Below are 17,539 nucleotides of genomic sequence, written 5' to 3'. Positions count from 1 at the left end.
TTGAAATCATATCAATCATCTTTTCTGACCACAACTCTATGAGATTAGAAATCAATTACAGGGAAAAAAACGTAAAAAACACAAACACATGGAGGCTAAACAATACGTTACTAAATAACCAAGCGATCACTGGAGAAATAAAGAGGAAATCAAAAAATACCTAGAGACAAATGACAATGAAAACACGACGATCCAAAACTTATGGAATGCAGCAAAAGCAATTCTAACAGGGAAGTTTATAGCTATACAAGCCTACCTCAAGAAACAAGAAAAATCTCAAGTAAACAATCTAAACTTACACCTAATGGAACTACAGAAAGAAGAAAAAACAAAGCCCAAAGTTAGCAGAAGGAAAGAAATCATAAAGATCAGAGCAGAAAGAAATGAAATAAAAACAAAGAAAACAATAGCAAAGAGTAATAAAACTAAAAGCTGGTTCTTTGAGAAGATAAACAAAATTGATAAGCCACTGGCCAGACTCATCAAGAAAAAGAGGGAGAGGACTCAAATCAATAAAATTAGAAATGAAAAAGAAGTTACAACAGACACTGCAGAAATACAAAGCATCCTGAGACTACTACAAGAAACTCTATGCCAATAAAATGGACAACCTGGAAGAAATGGACAAATTCTCAGAAAGGTATAACCTCCTAAGACTGAACCAGGAAGAAATAGAAAATATGAACAGACCAATCACAAGTAATGAAATTGAAACTGTGATTAAAAATCTTCCAACAAACAAAAGTCAGGAGCAGATGGCTTCACAGGTGAATTCTATCAAAAATTTAGAGAAGAGCTAACACCCATCCTTCTCAAACTTTTCCAAAAAATTGCAGAGGAAGGAACACTCCCAAACTCATCCTATGAGGCCACCATCACCCTGATACCAAAACCAGACAAAGATACTATATAAAAAAAGAAAATTACAGACCAATATCATTGATGAATATAGATGCAAAAATCCTCAACAAAATACTAGCAAACAGAATCCAACAACACATTAAAAGGATCATACACCATGATCAAGTGGGATTTATCCCAGGGATGCAAGGATTCTTCAATATACACAAATCAATCAATGTAATACACCATAATAACAAATTGAAGAATAAAAACCATATGATCATCTCAAGAGATGCAGAAAAAGCTTTTGACAAAATTCAACACCGATTTATGATAAAAACTCTCCAGAAAGTGGGCATAGAGGGAAGCTACCTCAACATAATAAAGGCTATATACGATAAACCCATAGCAAACATCATTCTCAATGGTGAAAAACTGAAAGCATTTCCTCTAAGATCAGGAACAATACAAGGATGTCCACTCTCACCACTATTATTCAACATAGTTTTGGAATTCCTAGCCACGGCAATCAAAAGAAAAGAAATAAAAGGAATACAAATTGGAAAAGAAGAAGTAAAATTATCACTGTTTTTAGATGACATGATACTATACATAGAGAATCCTAAAGATGTCACCAGAAAACTACTAGAGCTAATCAATGAATTTGGTAAAGGTACAGGATACAAAATTAATGCACAGAAATCTCTTGCATTCCTATACACTAATGATGAAAAATCTGGAAGAGAAATTAAGGAAACACTCCCATTTACCATTGCAACAAAAAGAATAAAATAACTAGGAATAAACCTACCTAGGGAGACAAAAGACCTGTATGCAGAAAACTATAAGACACTGATGAAAGAAATTAAAGATGATACCAACAGATGGAGAGATATACCATGCTCTTGGATTGGAAGAATCAATACTGTGAAAATGACTATACTACCCAAAGCAATCTACAGATGCAATGCAATCCCTATCAATTTACCAATGGCATTTTTTACGGAACTAGAACAAAAAATCTTAAAATTTGTATGGAGAGTCAAAAGACCCTGAATAGCCAAAGTAGTCTTGAGGGAAAAAAACAGAGCTGGAGGAATTAGACTCCCAGACTTCAGACTATACTACAAAGCTACAGTAATCAAGACAATATGGTACTGGCACAAGAACAGAAATATAGATCAATAGAACAGGATAGAAAGCCCAGAGATAAGCCCATGCACCTATGGTCAACTAATCTATGTCAAAGGAGGCAAGGATATACAATGGAGAAAAGACAGCCTCTTCAATAAGTGGTGCTGGGAAAACTGGACAGCTACATGTAAAGGAATGAAATTAAAACACTCCCTGACACCATACACAAAAATAAACTCAAAATGGATTAGAGACCTAAATGCAAGACTGGACCGTATAAAACTCTTAAAGGTAAACATAGGAAGAACACTCTTTGACATAAATCACAGCAAGATATTTTTTGATCCACCTCCTAGAGTAATGGAAATAAAAAGAAAAATAAACAAATGGAACCTAATGAAACTTCAAAGCTTTTGCACAGCAAAGGAAACCATAAACAAGATGAAAAAACAACCCTCAAAATGGGAGAAAATATTTGCAAACGAATCAACGGACAAAGGATTAATCTCCAAAATATATAAACAGCTCATGCAGCTCAATATTAAAGAAACAAACAACCCGATCCAAAAATGGGCAGAAGACCTAAATACACATTTCTCCAAAGACATACTGATGGCCAAGAAGCACATGAAAAGCTGCTCAACATCACTAATTATTAGAGAAATGCAAATCAAAACTACAATGAGGTATCACCTCACACCAGTTAGAATGGGCATCATCAGAAAATCTACAAGCAACAAATGCTGGAGAGGGTGAGGAGAAAAGGGAACCCTCTTGCACTGTTGGTGGGAATGTAAATTGATACAGGCACTATGGAAAACAGTATGGAGGTTCCTTAAAAAACTAAAAATAGAATTACCATATGACCCAGCAATCCCACTACTGGGCATACACCCAGAGAAAACCATAATTCAAAAAGACACACGCACCCCAATGTTCACTGCAGCACTATTTACAATCGCCAGATCATGGAAGCAACCTAAATGCCCATTGACAGACGAATGGATAAAGAAGATGTGGTATATATATACAATGGAATATTACTCAGCCATAAAAAGGAACGAAATTGGGTCATTTGTAGACACGTGGATGGATTTAGAGACTGTCATACAGATACAGAGTGAAGTAAGTCAGAAAGAGAAAAACAAATGTCACATATTAACGCATATATGTGGAACCTAGAAAAATGGTACAGATAAACTGGTCTGCAGGACAGAAACTGAGAAACAGATGTAGAAAACAAACATGATCCTATACATAGAAAATCCTAAAGACGCCAAAAGGAAACTATTAGAGCTCATCAATGAATTTGGTAAAGTTGCAGGATACAATATTAATATACAGAAATCTGTTGTAATTCTACACAATACAACGAAAATCAGAAAGAGAAATTTAAGGAAACAATCCCATTTACCATCACATCCAAAAGAATAAAATACCTAGGAATAAACCTGAGGAAGCAAGAAGACCTGTATGCTGAAAATTATAAGACACTGATTAAAGAAACTGAGGACGACACAATAGCCAAAACAATCTTGAGAAAAAAACAGAGCTGGAGGAATCATGCTCCCTGACTTCAGACTGTACTACAGAGCTACAACAATCAAAATAGTATGGTACCAGCACAAAAACAAACACATCGATCAATGAAACAGGATACAAAGCCCAGAAATAAACCCATGCACTTATGATCAATTAATCTATGACAAAGAAGGCAAGAATATACAAGGGAGAAGGGACAGTCTCTTCAATAAGTGGTGCTGGGAAAACTGGACAGCTACATGTAAAAGAATTAAATTAGAACATTCTCTTACACCATACACAAGAATAAACTCAAAATGGATTAAAGACCTAAATATGAGACCAGATACTATAAAACTCCTAGAGGAAAACATAGAACACTCTTTGACATAAATCACAGCGATATCTTTACGGATCTGTCTCCTAGAGTAATAGAAATAAAAACAAAAATAAACAAATGAGACCTAATTAAACGTAAAAGCTTTTGCACAGCAAAGGCAACCATAAACAAAAACAAAAAGACAAACTATGGAATGGGAGAAAATATTTGCAAAGGATGCAACTGACAAGGGATTAATTTCCTAAATATACAGTTTATACAGCTAAATATCAAAAAATAATACAATCAAAATTTGGGCACAAGACCTAAATAAATTCTTGGCTTGACAGCTTTCTATCTTTTAGTAATTTATAGATGGTGCCTCAATGTTTTCTCAATTGCATTTTTTTCAAGAAGAAATCTGATGTCAGTCTTATCTTTGTTGCTCTGTATTTAGTATGCCTATTTCATTTTTTTACCTGGATGTTTTTGTTATTTTTTGATCTTTGCTTTTTAAACAAATTTTATAATGATGTGCCTTGGTTGTTTTCTTCATGTTCCTTGTACTTGAGTGTTTGTTGAGCTTCGTCATTTTATAGTTTCTCTCAAATTTGAAAACTTTCACCCATCATTTCTTCAAAATTTTTTTGCTACCTTCTATTTTTAGGCCTCAAGTTACACATATATTAGGCCAACTGAAGATGTCTCTGAGCTCACTGGCACCTTTTTTCTACCTCCTCCTCCCACATTCTTTTACACTTTGGATAGGTTTTTATTGCTATATTTTCAAATTTTCCAATCTTCTCTTCTGCAAGACTAATTATTTTTTCTGAGCTCAGCAGAATTTTATTTACTTTTTAAAAATTTATTCATAGGAAAGGAACATTATTTTGTGACAACATCAAGACTACCAAACTCAGGAACAACCAGATGGAAGAGACACATAGGACAAGTTATATTGAAAGGCAAATTTGTTGGGAATTCTATCTAATGCAGTTTTCATATAAAACCTTCTAGTTTTGATATCTAGAAACTCAACTTAGAAGATAGGAAAGGTAAATCTATCAAGTTTTTAAACATGTTTATGTCTGATAATTCTTACATCTGTCAGTTCTAGCTTGGTTTCAAATTATTGATTTTTTCTCTTCATTATAGGTTGTGTGTTCCTGATTTTTTCATGCTTGGTGATTTTTGATTGGATGCTAAATAATAAGTTTGTTATTTTGTTTGGTGGTGGATATATTTATAAGTATTCTTGAGCTTCATTCTGGAATGCACTGAAATTACTCAGAAACGGTTTGATTTTTTTAGGTCTGGATTTTAATATACATTATTCAGGCCCAGAGTAGTGGTCAGTCTAGGGTTATTTATCCCCAACTAATGAGGTAAAACCCTTAAATGTATCCTACCCAATGTCCCATGAATCATGAGTTTTTTCCCATCTGGCTGATGGAAACAGACATTGTTCCTGGTCCTGTAGGTGTGTGGGCTACTGTTCTCCTTAAATACATGTAACTATACATATATGTGCGGGTGTACATACATGGTATATATATATATATATATATATATATATATATATATGGTGGTTCTTTCTCTAGTCTCAGGCAGTCTTCTCATATGTACACACTGTTCACTACTCCATTAAGTACTCTAAGTGGATCCTTTGCTAATCTCTGAAGTTCTCTCTCTGTGCACATTCTCCTCTATGGTATCTGTTCTGTGAACTCAAGTCATTTTAGTCTCCCATACTGTCAGTTCCACCTCTTCAACTCTTAAGAATGTGCCAGGTATAATAACCAATCATCTTACTTGGCCTGGAACTGAGGGATGGATAGTCCAGGGCAAATCAGACTATATTTGTCACCCTATCACTAGGTTTTCTCTGAGTTCCCCCTCCCTGAACCACAGCCAGAAACTAAAGGTAACAAGCGAGGGTAATAATAGTTTCCTTAGAAGATAAATATGGTGCCTGATAATCCCTCTTAGAAGGAAGCCAAAAACTAGGTAGCCTTCCTTATACAGATACTTCTTCAGCACTCTTCACAGTACCCAACTCTTAACAAGGATATTTATGCTTCATACCTTTAAAATTAATCAATAAAAATCACTTCATGAGTTGTAAAATAGTTGGATTTGCGGTTTTAGCAATAGGTTGGGGATTTCTGTAAATTCATGGGGTCTCAAACAAGATTTATTCTAAATGAGTAACACTGGAAATGGAGATGATAAGGGAAATGTAAACCTGCTGCATAAAAAAAAAAAAAGTTCACGTAACGTATATCCTGGTTGGACTTCCTAAAGAGAAGCAGAGTAAAACAACCAGGCTAGTTTTTATACCGTGTCCCAAAAGAAGAAATACAAGTCAGATTCTGCTAAAAACAAACAAACAAATGAAACATTCAGGAAGATTAAAAAAAAATCTGGTGTCTGGAGAATGGCAAGTTCTATAATACTGCTACAAAGGTAGGAGAGTAGATACAGGGAATAGGGAGAATGGACTAGAAAGATAGACTGGCCCAGACTGTGAAGATCATGGCTTGCAATGCAATGGTATTTAAAGTTTATCCTGTAGGCCAGTGGTTCTCAACCCTATCTGTATATCAGACTCAACCGTAAGGATTCTGAAGAATAACTATACCTAAACATAACTGTTAGAGTTATTTGTGTAGTAGTTCTGAGGTACAGTCCAAGCCTATAATGCTTTAAAATCTTAACAGGTAGCCCTGATGCACAGTCAGATTTCTAAGTCAAAGCAGCCACTATAGGCCAAAGTTCTATGAAAACAATAACGATAATAAATATATTCTTCAACATTTGTACTCTGTACCTTTTTTGGCTCTTCAAAGAATCCAAGTTGAGAAAAAATGTAAAACTGAAGCAAACTATAGAGTCCACACATAGCTGCTGCTCTTCATCCCTCACCTCCCTCACTCTGACAGTGGTCTGCTTTCTTTCCTGAGTAGGAGAACTGCAGAGGCAGCTGGGAATACTTTGTGTAGGCATGTGATTTTTATGTAAATCACATGCAAAGAAACTAAGAATCATTTCTCAGGCGGCCCAAGTGAAGAATATTTGTCTCAGGGGAGAGATCAAGATGGCAAAATAGAAGGGCGTGGAGCTCACCTCCTCCCACAAATACATCAAAAATCCATCTACATGTGGAACAATTCTCACAGAATACCCAGTGAACACTGGCAGATCTGATACAATCAAAGCTTCAAGAAAGATCACCATGTAATGCAGTAGAACTAAAGGAAAAAAAAAAAAAAAGAATTGGGACAGGACCTATGCGCCTGGGAGAAAGCTGTGAAAGAAAAAAGCTTCTGTCACTCTGGGAACCCCCTTCACTGGCTGGGAGATCAGCTGGAATAGATAGGGCGCTTCAGAGACTTAGGGAATAGTGCAGCAACTGGCTTGCAGCATGCAGAACAGAGACCAGCATAGCCAGTGCTGGCCACTTCACTGCACTCCCCATCCTGAGATGCGCATCTGCTAGTGCCCCTGGGGGCTGGGGGCTGAAACTCGAGCTTCAGCAGACAGACCCGGGGAGAGGACTGATGTTGTCCGAGAAGAGATAGCACAAAGTGGCTGGAGTGTGGTCCAGGCTGCAACTGGGAGTGTGTGCAGAACGGAGCCTGGGTCTGCCACAGAAGCCCCACTGTTAATGCATGTGTGAAGGGAGAGGCAATACCCCACCATAGCAGCCTGATTATCAGCATGCTCACAGCTGGTATGGCTCTGACTCTATTAGCTCTGGGAACGTGCAAGTGCCAGTGGCTTGCCCATACCCAGAGGTGGGGCTGAAACCTGAGCAATATCTCCAAGGATGTGAGAGTTTGGCAGATTTATGATGCTGGTGCCTTTGTAAGCTCAGCGCCTGTGGGTCATCCGAGCTGTTTACTGGTGTTCCCATGGCTGGGGCAGGTCTGGCATTAGCATGCACACAGAGGTGGGGCTGGGGTCTGGGCTAATTCTGTGGCTCCCACAGCAGTACTGGTGCCTGTGTGATTGCAATGGAAATGCACTAGGGACCTGTGCTGGTGGCTTTGTGAGCATAGCACCTGAGGGACATTTGGGCTGATTGCTGCATTCCAACAGCTGAGGTGGGGCCAAGCGCAGTGCCAACAACAGTGTACTCTGTGAGCACACAGGGGTGACAGGCAACATGACAGAGTGACAAAAACATTGTACTCTGTGAGCACACACAGATGACAGGCAACATGACAGAGTGCACTTCCTGGTGGACAGCTCCTGCGGAGGCATATTCAGTGGCTCCTTTACCAGAAGAAGTGCTCCAGTCCTGCCTAACTTACACCACAGCTCAGACATGGATCTAGGGGCTTCTACTCCAACAACTGGGGAGCAAACAAACCCTGCCCCTGACAGGGCTGTGACAACCAGACCAAAGGTGAGACGATGCTCAACATCCAGTGCAGGCTCTGGTTACCACAACACCAATCACACCCCCCTATCAAGAGGATAACGACCAGAACACACTGAGGGGATATGTGGCAGACATCCGTACTAAAAAGTGTCCTCACAGCAAAAATATTAGACTCATGGAAGCTATGCAGGGACACACCAACATAAAAACAGCCCTTCAAGACCACAGTAGATAACTGTTTCTCCTAAATTCAGTCAGAGAAATATAAGTAAAATTAAGCAGCAGAAGAACCACCCCAAATTAGAGGATCAAGAGAACTAGCTTGAAAGAAGAAACAATGAGTTCAAAAAGGAGGTAATAAAAATACTTAAGGAATTAAGAATAGCTATTGATAGAAATACAGATCATTTTAACAAGGAACTAGAAACTATAAAGGGGAGCCAATTAAACTAGAAAACTCATTTGCTGAGATGAAAACCAAACTAAAGGCAATAAACAGGAAATTAATAATGAGAATAAAGAAGTGATCTGGAAGACAGAGTAATGGAAATCACCCAATCAGAACAGCAGACAGAAAGACAAATGAAAAAAAAAAGATGAAAGCAACATAAAAGACCTACGGGATAATATAAAGTGTGCCAATCTATGCGTAATAGGGATCCCAGAAGGAGAAGAAACAGAAAAGGGGATTGAAAATGTATTTGAAAAAATTATGGTTGAAAACTTCCCAAGCCTAAAGAAGGAAACAGATATCCAGGTACAGGAAACAAGAGGGTCCCAAACAAGATAAACCAAAACAGACCTACACCAAGATATTTTATAGTTAAAATGGCAAAAGTTAAAAAGAGAGGATTCTAAAGGCAGCAAGAGAAAAATAAAGAATTAGTTACAAGGGAACCCCCATAAGGCTATCAGCTGATTTCTCTATAGAAACGTTACACGCCTGGAGTGGCAAGATATATTCAAAGTAAGGGAAAACCCTGCAACCTAGGATACTCTACCCAGCAATATTACCATTTAGAATAGAAGGAGAGATAAAAAATTTCTCAGACAAGCAAAAACTAAAAGAATACAGTAATACTAGACTTATCCTAAAAGAAATATTTAAAAGTGTTCTCTAAATAGAGAAGCAAGAATCTATAGGAAAGAGAAAATCACAATAGGAAAGTAAATCACTTAAATAAACCACTACAGAGATTAAGAAAAAAATTTTATGAAACTGATTATAACTACAATGCACAGAAAAGGATAAACATGAAAATGTAAAATAGGACATCAAAATCACAAAATGCGGGCAAAGGGAGTACGAAAATGTTGATCTTTTAGACTGCGTTTGAGCTTATATAACTACCAGTCTAAAGCAAGTAGACACAGTAATGGGTTAACATATTTGGAAACCAGGTAACCACAAATCAAAAACATACAATAAATTCACAGACACCAAAAAGAAAGGTACTCAAGCATAATACAAAAGAAAACCATCAAGCCACAAAAAGAAATACAAAAAGCAAAAGAAACAAAGAAGAAATACAAAATGAACTGGAAAACAAGGTTTAAAATCGCAATAAATACATATTTATTTATTCAATAATCACCTTAAATGTCAATGAACTAAATGCTCCAACCACGAGTGGTAGACTGGGTAATAAAAGAAGAACCTACATTATGCTGCCTACAAGAAACCCACTTTAGGGCAAAGACACACATAGACTGAAAGTGAGGGGAAAAAGACACTTCATACAAATGGAAATGAAAAGACAGCAGGGGTAGCAATACTCATATCAGACAATATAGACTGTAAAACAAAGCTCATAAAGGAAAATAAAGAAGGACACTGTATAATGATAAAAGGATCAATACAAGAAAAGGATATTACACTCATTAACATATACACACCCAATATAGGAGCACCTAAATACCTAAAACAAATACTAACAGTCATAAAGGGAGAAACTGATGGAAATACAATAATAGTGGGAGACTTTAACAGTGCACTGACATCAATGGACAGATCATCCAGACAGAAGATCAGTGAGGCAACAGAGATCCTAAAGGACACAATAGAACAATTAGACTTAACTGATATCTTTAGGACATTACATCAAAAAAAAACCCCAGAATACACATTCTTTTCAAGCACACATGGAATATACTCTAGGACAGACAATATACTAGGACATGAAACAAACCTCCAAAAATTTAAGAGGATAGAAATTATTTCAAGCATCTTTTTTTTTTTTTTTGCGGTACGTGGGCCTCTCACTATTGTGGCCTCTCCTGTTGCAGAGCACAGGCTCCGGACGCGCAGGCTCAGCGGCCATGGCTCACGGGCCTAGCTGCTCCGCGGCATGTGGGATCTTCCTGGACCAGGACACGAACCCGCGTCCCCTGCATCAGCAGGCGGACTCTCAACCACTGCGCCACCAGGGAAGCCCCAAGCATCTTTTTTGACTACAATGGCAAGAAATTAGAAATCAACCACAGAAAAAGAAACACTACATGGTGGGTAAACAATGTGCTACTAAAAAACCAATGGGTCAATGACAAAATCAAAGAGGAAATTTTAAAATACCTTGACACAAATGACAATGAAAACACAACCATAAAAAATCTATAGATACAGCAAAAGCAGTTCTAACACGGAAGTTAATAGCGATACAGGCCTTCCTCAAAAAAAAACAAGAAAAATCTCAAATAATCTAACCTACCAGCTAAAAGTATTAGAAAAAGAACAAAACTTGAAGTCAGCAGAGAAAGCAAATAATAAAGATTAAAGAGAAAATAAGGAGTTCCCTGGTGGTGCAGTGGTTAGGACTTGGCACTTTCACTGCCTTGGCCTGGGTTCAATCCCTGGTCGGAGAACTAAGATCCCACAAGTCATAGCATGGCCAAAATAAATAAGTAAACAAAATAAAGAATTAATTTTAAAAAAAGGGATTCCCTGTTGATCCAGTGGTTAGGACTCTGTGCTTTCACTACCGAGGGCCTGGGTTTGATCCCCGGTTGGGGAGCTAAGATCCCACAAGCCATGTGGCATGGTGCAAAAAAAAAAAAAAAAAAAAAGAGGGAGAAAGAGAGAGAAAATAAACAGATTAAAAGAAAGTAGGGGGCTTCCCTCGTGGCGCAGTGGTTGAGAGTCCGCCTGCCGATGCAGGGGACACGGGTTCGTGCCCTGGTCCGGGAAGGTCCCACATGCCGCGGAGCGGCTGGGCCCATGAGCCATGGCCGCTGAGCCTGCGCGTCTGGAGCCTGTGCTCCGCAACGGGAGAGGCCACAACGGTGAGAGGCCCGTGTACTGCAAAAAACAAACAAACAAATAAAAGAAAGTAGGAAAAAAAATCAATAAAACCAAGAGCTGGGGAATTCCCTGATGGTCCAATGGTTAGGGCTCCGCGCTTCCACTGCAGAGGGCAAGGGTTCAATCCCTGGTTGGGGAACTAAGATCTTGCAAGCTGCGTGGTGTGGCCAAAACAAAACAAAAAGAATAATCTTAAAAACAAACAAACAAAAAACCAAGAGCTGGTTTTTTGAAAGGATAAACAATATCTATAAATCTGGCCAGGCTCACCAAGAAGAAAAGGGAGAGGACCCAGATAAACAAAATAAGAAATGAAAGAGGAGAAATAACAACTGAAACTGCAGAAATACAAAAAACTGTAAGAGAATACTATGAATAATTATATGCCAATAAATTCGTCAACCTAGAAGAAAAGGACAAGTTTCTAGAAACATAGAGCCCACCAAAACTGAATCAAGAAGAGAGAATACGAACAAACCAATTGCTAGAAGTGAATTAGAATGTATAATTTAAAAACTCCCTGCAAACAAAAGTCCTGGACTGGGATGGCTTCACTGGAGAATTCTACCAAACGTACAAAGAAGAACTTATACTGATCCTTCTCAAACTCTTCCAAAAGACTGAAGAGGAGGGAACACTTCCAAAGTCATCCTCTGAAGCCACCATCACCCTGATACCAAAACGACACAAAGACACTACCAAAAAAGAAAATTATAGGCCAAATATCTTTGATGAATATAGATGAAAAAATTCTCAACAAAATAACAGCAAACCGAATCCAACAACACATAAAAAGGATCATACACCACGATCAAGTTGGATTCATCCCAGGATCATAAAGATGGTTCAACATATGCATATTAATCAATGTGATAAACCACACCAACAAAAGAAAATACAAAAAAAACCACATGATTGTCTCAACAGAGGCAGAAAATGCACTTGATAAAATTCAACATTCATTCATGATAAAAACTCTTGCCACAGTGGCTATAAAGGGAACATATCTCAACATAATAAAAGCTATTTATGACAATCCCACAACCGACATAACTCAATGGTGAAAAGCTAAAAGCCTTCCCGATAAAATCTGGAATAAGACAAGGATGCCCACTCTCACCATTTCTATTCAACATAGTATTAGAAGTCCCAGCCACAGCAATCAGACAAGAAAAAGAAAAGGTATCCAAATTAGAAGAGATAAAGTTGTCATTATGTGCAAATGACATGACACTATATACATAAAACCCTAAAGACTCCACACAATAACTACCAGAACTGATAAACGAATTCAGCAAGGTAGCAGGATACAAGATTAATGTACAGAAATTGGTTGCACTTCTTTACACTAACAATGAAATATCAGAAAGGGAAAGTAAGACAACAATCCCTTTTAAAACTGCATCAAAACAAAACAAAACAAAACAAAAACTTAGGAATAAACCTGACCAAGGAGGTGAAACACTTATATGCTGAGAACTATAAAACACTGATAAAGGAAACTGAAGGTGATTCAAAGAAATGGAAAGATATCCCATGCTCTTGGATCGGAAGAATTAATATTGTTAAAATGGCCATACTACCCAAAGCAATGTACAGATTTAATGCGATCCCTATCAAATTACCCATGACATTTTTCAAAGAACTAGAACAAACAATCCTAAAATTTATATGGAACCACAAAAAAAACACACCCACAACTGCCAAAGTAATCCTGAGGGAAAAGAACAAAGCTGGAGGCATAACCCTCCAAGACTTCAGACAATACTATAAAGCTTACAGTAATCCTAACAGCATGGTATTGCACAAAAAGAGACATATGGATCAATGGAACAGAACAGAGAGCCCAGAAATAAACCCACACACCTATGATGAATTAATCTTTGACAACTGAAGCAAGAATACACAACAGAGAAAAGACAGTCTCTTTAGCAAGTGGTGCTGGGAAAGCTGGACAGCTGCAGGTAATCAATGAAGTTAAGGCACTCCCAGGACTTCCCTGGTGGTCCAATGGTTAAGACTCTGTGCTTCCACTGCAGGGGGCATGGGTTCCATCCCTGGTTGGGGAACTAAGGACCCCGCATGTCGTGTGGCGCAACCAAAAAAAAAACCCCCCAAAACAAAAAAACCCCACTCCCTCACACCATACACAAAAATAAACTCAAAATGGCTTAAAGACTTAAATGTAAGACGTGACACAATAAAACTCCTAGAAGAGAACATAGACAAAACATTCTCTGCCATAAATCATATCAATGTTTTCTTTGGTCAGTCTCCCAAGGCAACAGAAGTAAAAGCAAAAATAAACAAGTGGGACCTAATTAAACTTAAAAGCTTCTGCACAGCAAAGGAAACCATAAACAAAACGAAGACCACCCTTAGAACTGGAGAAAATATTTGCAAATGAAGTGACTGACAAGGGATTAATCTCCAAAATATACAAACAGCTCATGCAGCTCAATATCAAAAAAACAAACAATCCAATCAAAAAATGGGTGGAAGATCTAAATAGATATTTCTCCAAAGAAGACATACAGATGGCCAAAAGCACATGAAAAGATGCTCAACATCACTAATTATTAGAGAAATGCAAATCAAAACTACAATGAGGTATCACCTCACACCAGTCAGAATGGCCATCATGAAAAAATCTACACACAATAAATGCTGGAGAGGGTGTGGAGAGAAGGGAACCTTCCTACACTGTTGGTGGGAATATCAACTGGTACAGCCACTGTGGAGAACAGTATGAAGGTTCCTTAAAAAAATAAAAACAAGGCTTCCCAGGTGGCACAGTGGTTGAGAGTCTGCCTGCCGATGCAGGGGACACAGGATCGTGCCCCGGTCTGGGAAGATCCCACATGCCGTGGAGCGGCTGGGCCCGTGAGCCATGGCCGCTGAGCCTGCGCATCCGGAGCCTGTGCTCCGCAACGGGAGAGGCCACAATAGTGAGAGGCCCGTGTACTGCAAAAAAAACAAAAACAAAAACAAATAAAATAAAATAAAAACAGAGCTGCCACATCATCCATCAATCCTACTCCTGAGCATATATCCAGAGAAAGCCATAATTTGAAAAGATACATGCACCCCAATGTTCACTGTGGCACTATTTACAATAGCCAGGACATGGAAGCAACATAAATGTCCACTGATGGATGAATGGATAAAGAAGATGTGGTACAACGGAATATTATTCAGCCATAAAAAAGTACGAAATAATGCTGTTTGCAGCAACATGGATGGACCTAGAGACTATCATACTAAATAAAGTCAGAGAGAGAATGACAAATATCATATGATATCACTTACATGTGGCATCTAATATAATACAAATGAACTTATTTACAAAACAGAAACAGGCTCACAGACATAGAAAACAAACTTATGGTTACCAAAGGGGAAAGGGTGGGAGGAGGGATAAATTAGCGGTTTGGGTTTAGCAAACTAAACCCAAACCAGATACAAACTACTACAAACCAGATACAAATTACTATATATATCAATAAAATAGATTAAAAAAACAAGGTCCTACTATATAGCACAGGGAACTATATTTAATATCTTGTAATAAAGTATAATGGATATACTCAATATCTTGTAATAACCTATAATGGAAGATAATGTAAAAAAAGAATATATATATGTATAACTGAATCACTCTCCTATACATTTAGAACTAACACAACATTGTAAATCAACTATATTTCAATAAAAACTTTTTAAAAAGACAAAAATAAAGTATGGAAAAGAATCTGAAAAATATATATACGTGTGTGTATATATATATATATATAACTGAGTCACTCTGCTGAAACTAACACAACATTGTAAATCAACTATACTTAAAGAATTTTAAAAATTTACTGCTAACTTCAGAGGTGCAACACTTCAGTGACGTGGGTGATCATTAATATATATTTTTACATGCTGGTCTGTAGACGTATGCTTTGCTAGATGCATGAGAATTATCAGGATTAATATATTAAATAATAAACTAACACAGAGATCTATGGGCTCCACCTCTCCAAACTGACTCAGTAGTTCTGCGGGAGGGCCAAAAAACCTGTGTTTTTTAAAGCACCCCCAGTGTTTTTGATGTTCTGCTAAGTTTGGGAAGTTGTAATGAACTAGGAATCCAGCACTATTGGTCACAAAACTTAGACAAACCTTCCTGTGCCTTCCTTTATCTTTAAATAGGGAATCGGACTAGATGATAGTTAACTAAGACCCTTCCCTTGGTCAGAGGTCAAGGTTTTCAAATTCCTTGATTACTGACATTATGAGGCAAGCTTAAACTACTTGTACCCAGTAAACATTCAATAAATATTTGTTTAATGAAGAGGGACACAAATCATATTAGCTCTAAAACTTTACAAAGGATTGAGGCTGCGGCGATTTTCCAGGGTTCAAAAAAATGCTACGTCCATTTTGTAAAGCCCATAATGATGTGCGTGTATACTAAACACCTAAATATGTAAAAATACCTTGCCAAGGACCCTGGGAACTAAACAGCGGTCTTATAGATGGGGGATCTACAACTGCAGTCTTGCTTGGGTGAGTAAAACGAAACAATGAGCAAAACAGCACAAAGTAGTGGTACTGGGCGACTCAGTTCACCCGGCACTGAAGATTTAAGGTGAATAGACAATGGTTATTACGAAGTGCCTACTCTGCGGACAACCTTAAAGAGTTTTAAAATTAGGGGAAAAAAGATTCTGGAAACGTCTCTCAAAGTCAGACGTCCAGGACACACTGCTAACAGCTGCGCCTCCCAGTCAACCCTTGTAGTTACGGCATTCCCGTTTTCTTTTCCTTCTTTTTTTTTTTGAAAGGCTACTAGGTGATTACAGAGTACTGAAAATCAGCGAAAATAAAGCGGACCTGACCTGAAATGTACTCTGTAGTTTACCAGAGACCTGGGTTCGAGGACTGCACCTAAGCAACACAGTCTAAGTCTGAACAGGCCGCGAAAAATATACGGCCTCTCCGAACACAGATTACCTTACGGTTTCTCCCGACACACCTACGAGAGGGCGGGGATTATCAGCCCCATTTGATAATAATAAGGAGAAGGGTTCAGAAAGACGCCTGGCGGGGCTCTAGTGGCGGAGCCAGGCGGGAAGCCAGGCCTTCAGAGGCAAGCCCATCTAAGAGGAAGGCGGTCCTCTTCTCCGTCCTCGACCCTCCCGCCTCAATCCCTCGGGGGGAGGCCCGGAAGCAGGGTCGCCAGGACCCGGAGCGGGCTGGAAGGCGTGGCACCCTCGCCTCACGCTCGCCCAAGCATGCACGAACCACGGGCACCGTCTTTCTACAGAGCACGCAGGCATCGGTGATGCGGTGCCTTTTCTCACCTCTCCTCAGGGCCGGGGGAAAACGCCCGCGGGGAGTTGAAACTCGGCAGGCCCCGCTGCCTTCAGAACGCAGTAGCCGCCCTAACCAGCGACCCCACATGTCTTCGGCTTTCCAGCTGGCGGGGGAGGGCGAAAGGCTGGATAAATCGCGCTCAGGCTTTTGGGTAAGGTAGTTCTGGTACCGTGAGGATGCTGGGAAGTGTAGTTTTCGGCCTGTCACACGAACGTCTCTCGGCGCAGGCTCACACCAATGTCCCGCAAAGCTGGGCCTCTTCACAGAGGGACCCACAGTTCCATAGCATGGTTCAGAGCGGCTCCGCTTTTCCCACCGCCCCTCCCTAACCCGTGCACGCTGTTACCGCCCTAAGAAAGCGGAATCTTGTTTGAGAACCTTCCGGCTCCCGTTTCCAGGTAATGAGATGTACAGCTCAACAGCCAACTCCCACCGAAGACCCAGTGCCCATTTTCAGTTTGGCTCAGTGGGAGACACAGTCACGTCTAGCCCCACGGCAACCTGGGAAGTGCAGTCCTCGGCCGCTGAGCATCCCGGGGGATCGCGCAGAGACCTTCTGGGAAGTGTAGTCCCGCGGGCCCCTCATTCTTGCTCCTTCATATACTGCTGCTTCGCCCTCTCGTGCACAGGAGGACGAAATGTATTTGGTTTAGTCGCTTTCTTCAGGGAAGCT

The 17,539-nt window shown here is 39.3% G+C and overlaps 1 protein-coding gene across 1 annotated transcript in view; it reads right to left on the bottom strand.

Annotated features, from left to right (window-relative positions):
- The window catches only part of CCDC90B (coiled-coil domain containing 90B), a 54,249-nt gene extending 36,924 nt beyond the window's left edge, over nucleotides 1-17,325 (bottom strand). The window contains exon 1 of the mRNA XM_082659774.1: nucleotides 16,854-17,325. Within this exon, the coding sequence (XP_082515900.1) occupies nucleotides 16,854-16,953 (100 nt within the window). The 5' untranslated portion in view covers nucleotides 16,954-17,325. The remainder of the gene's footprint in view (nucleotides 1-16,853) is intronic.
- Nucleotides 17,326-17,539: the final 214 nt, after the last annotated feature.

The sequence above is a fragment of the Grampus griseus genome, assembly GCF_964374135.1.
Source record: "Grampus griseus genome assembly, chromosome: 8".
In the NCBI taxonomy this organism is placed as follows: Eukaryota; Metazoa; Chordata; class Mammalia; order Artiodactyla; family Delphinidae; genus Grampus; species Grampus griseus.
This window is presented reverse-complemented; position numbering and strand designations above follow the sequence as displayed.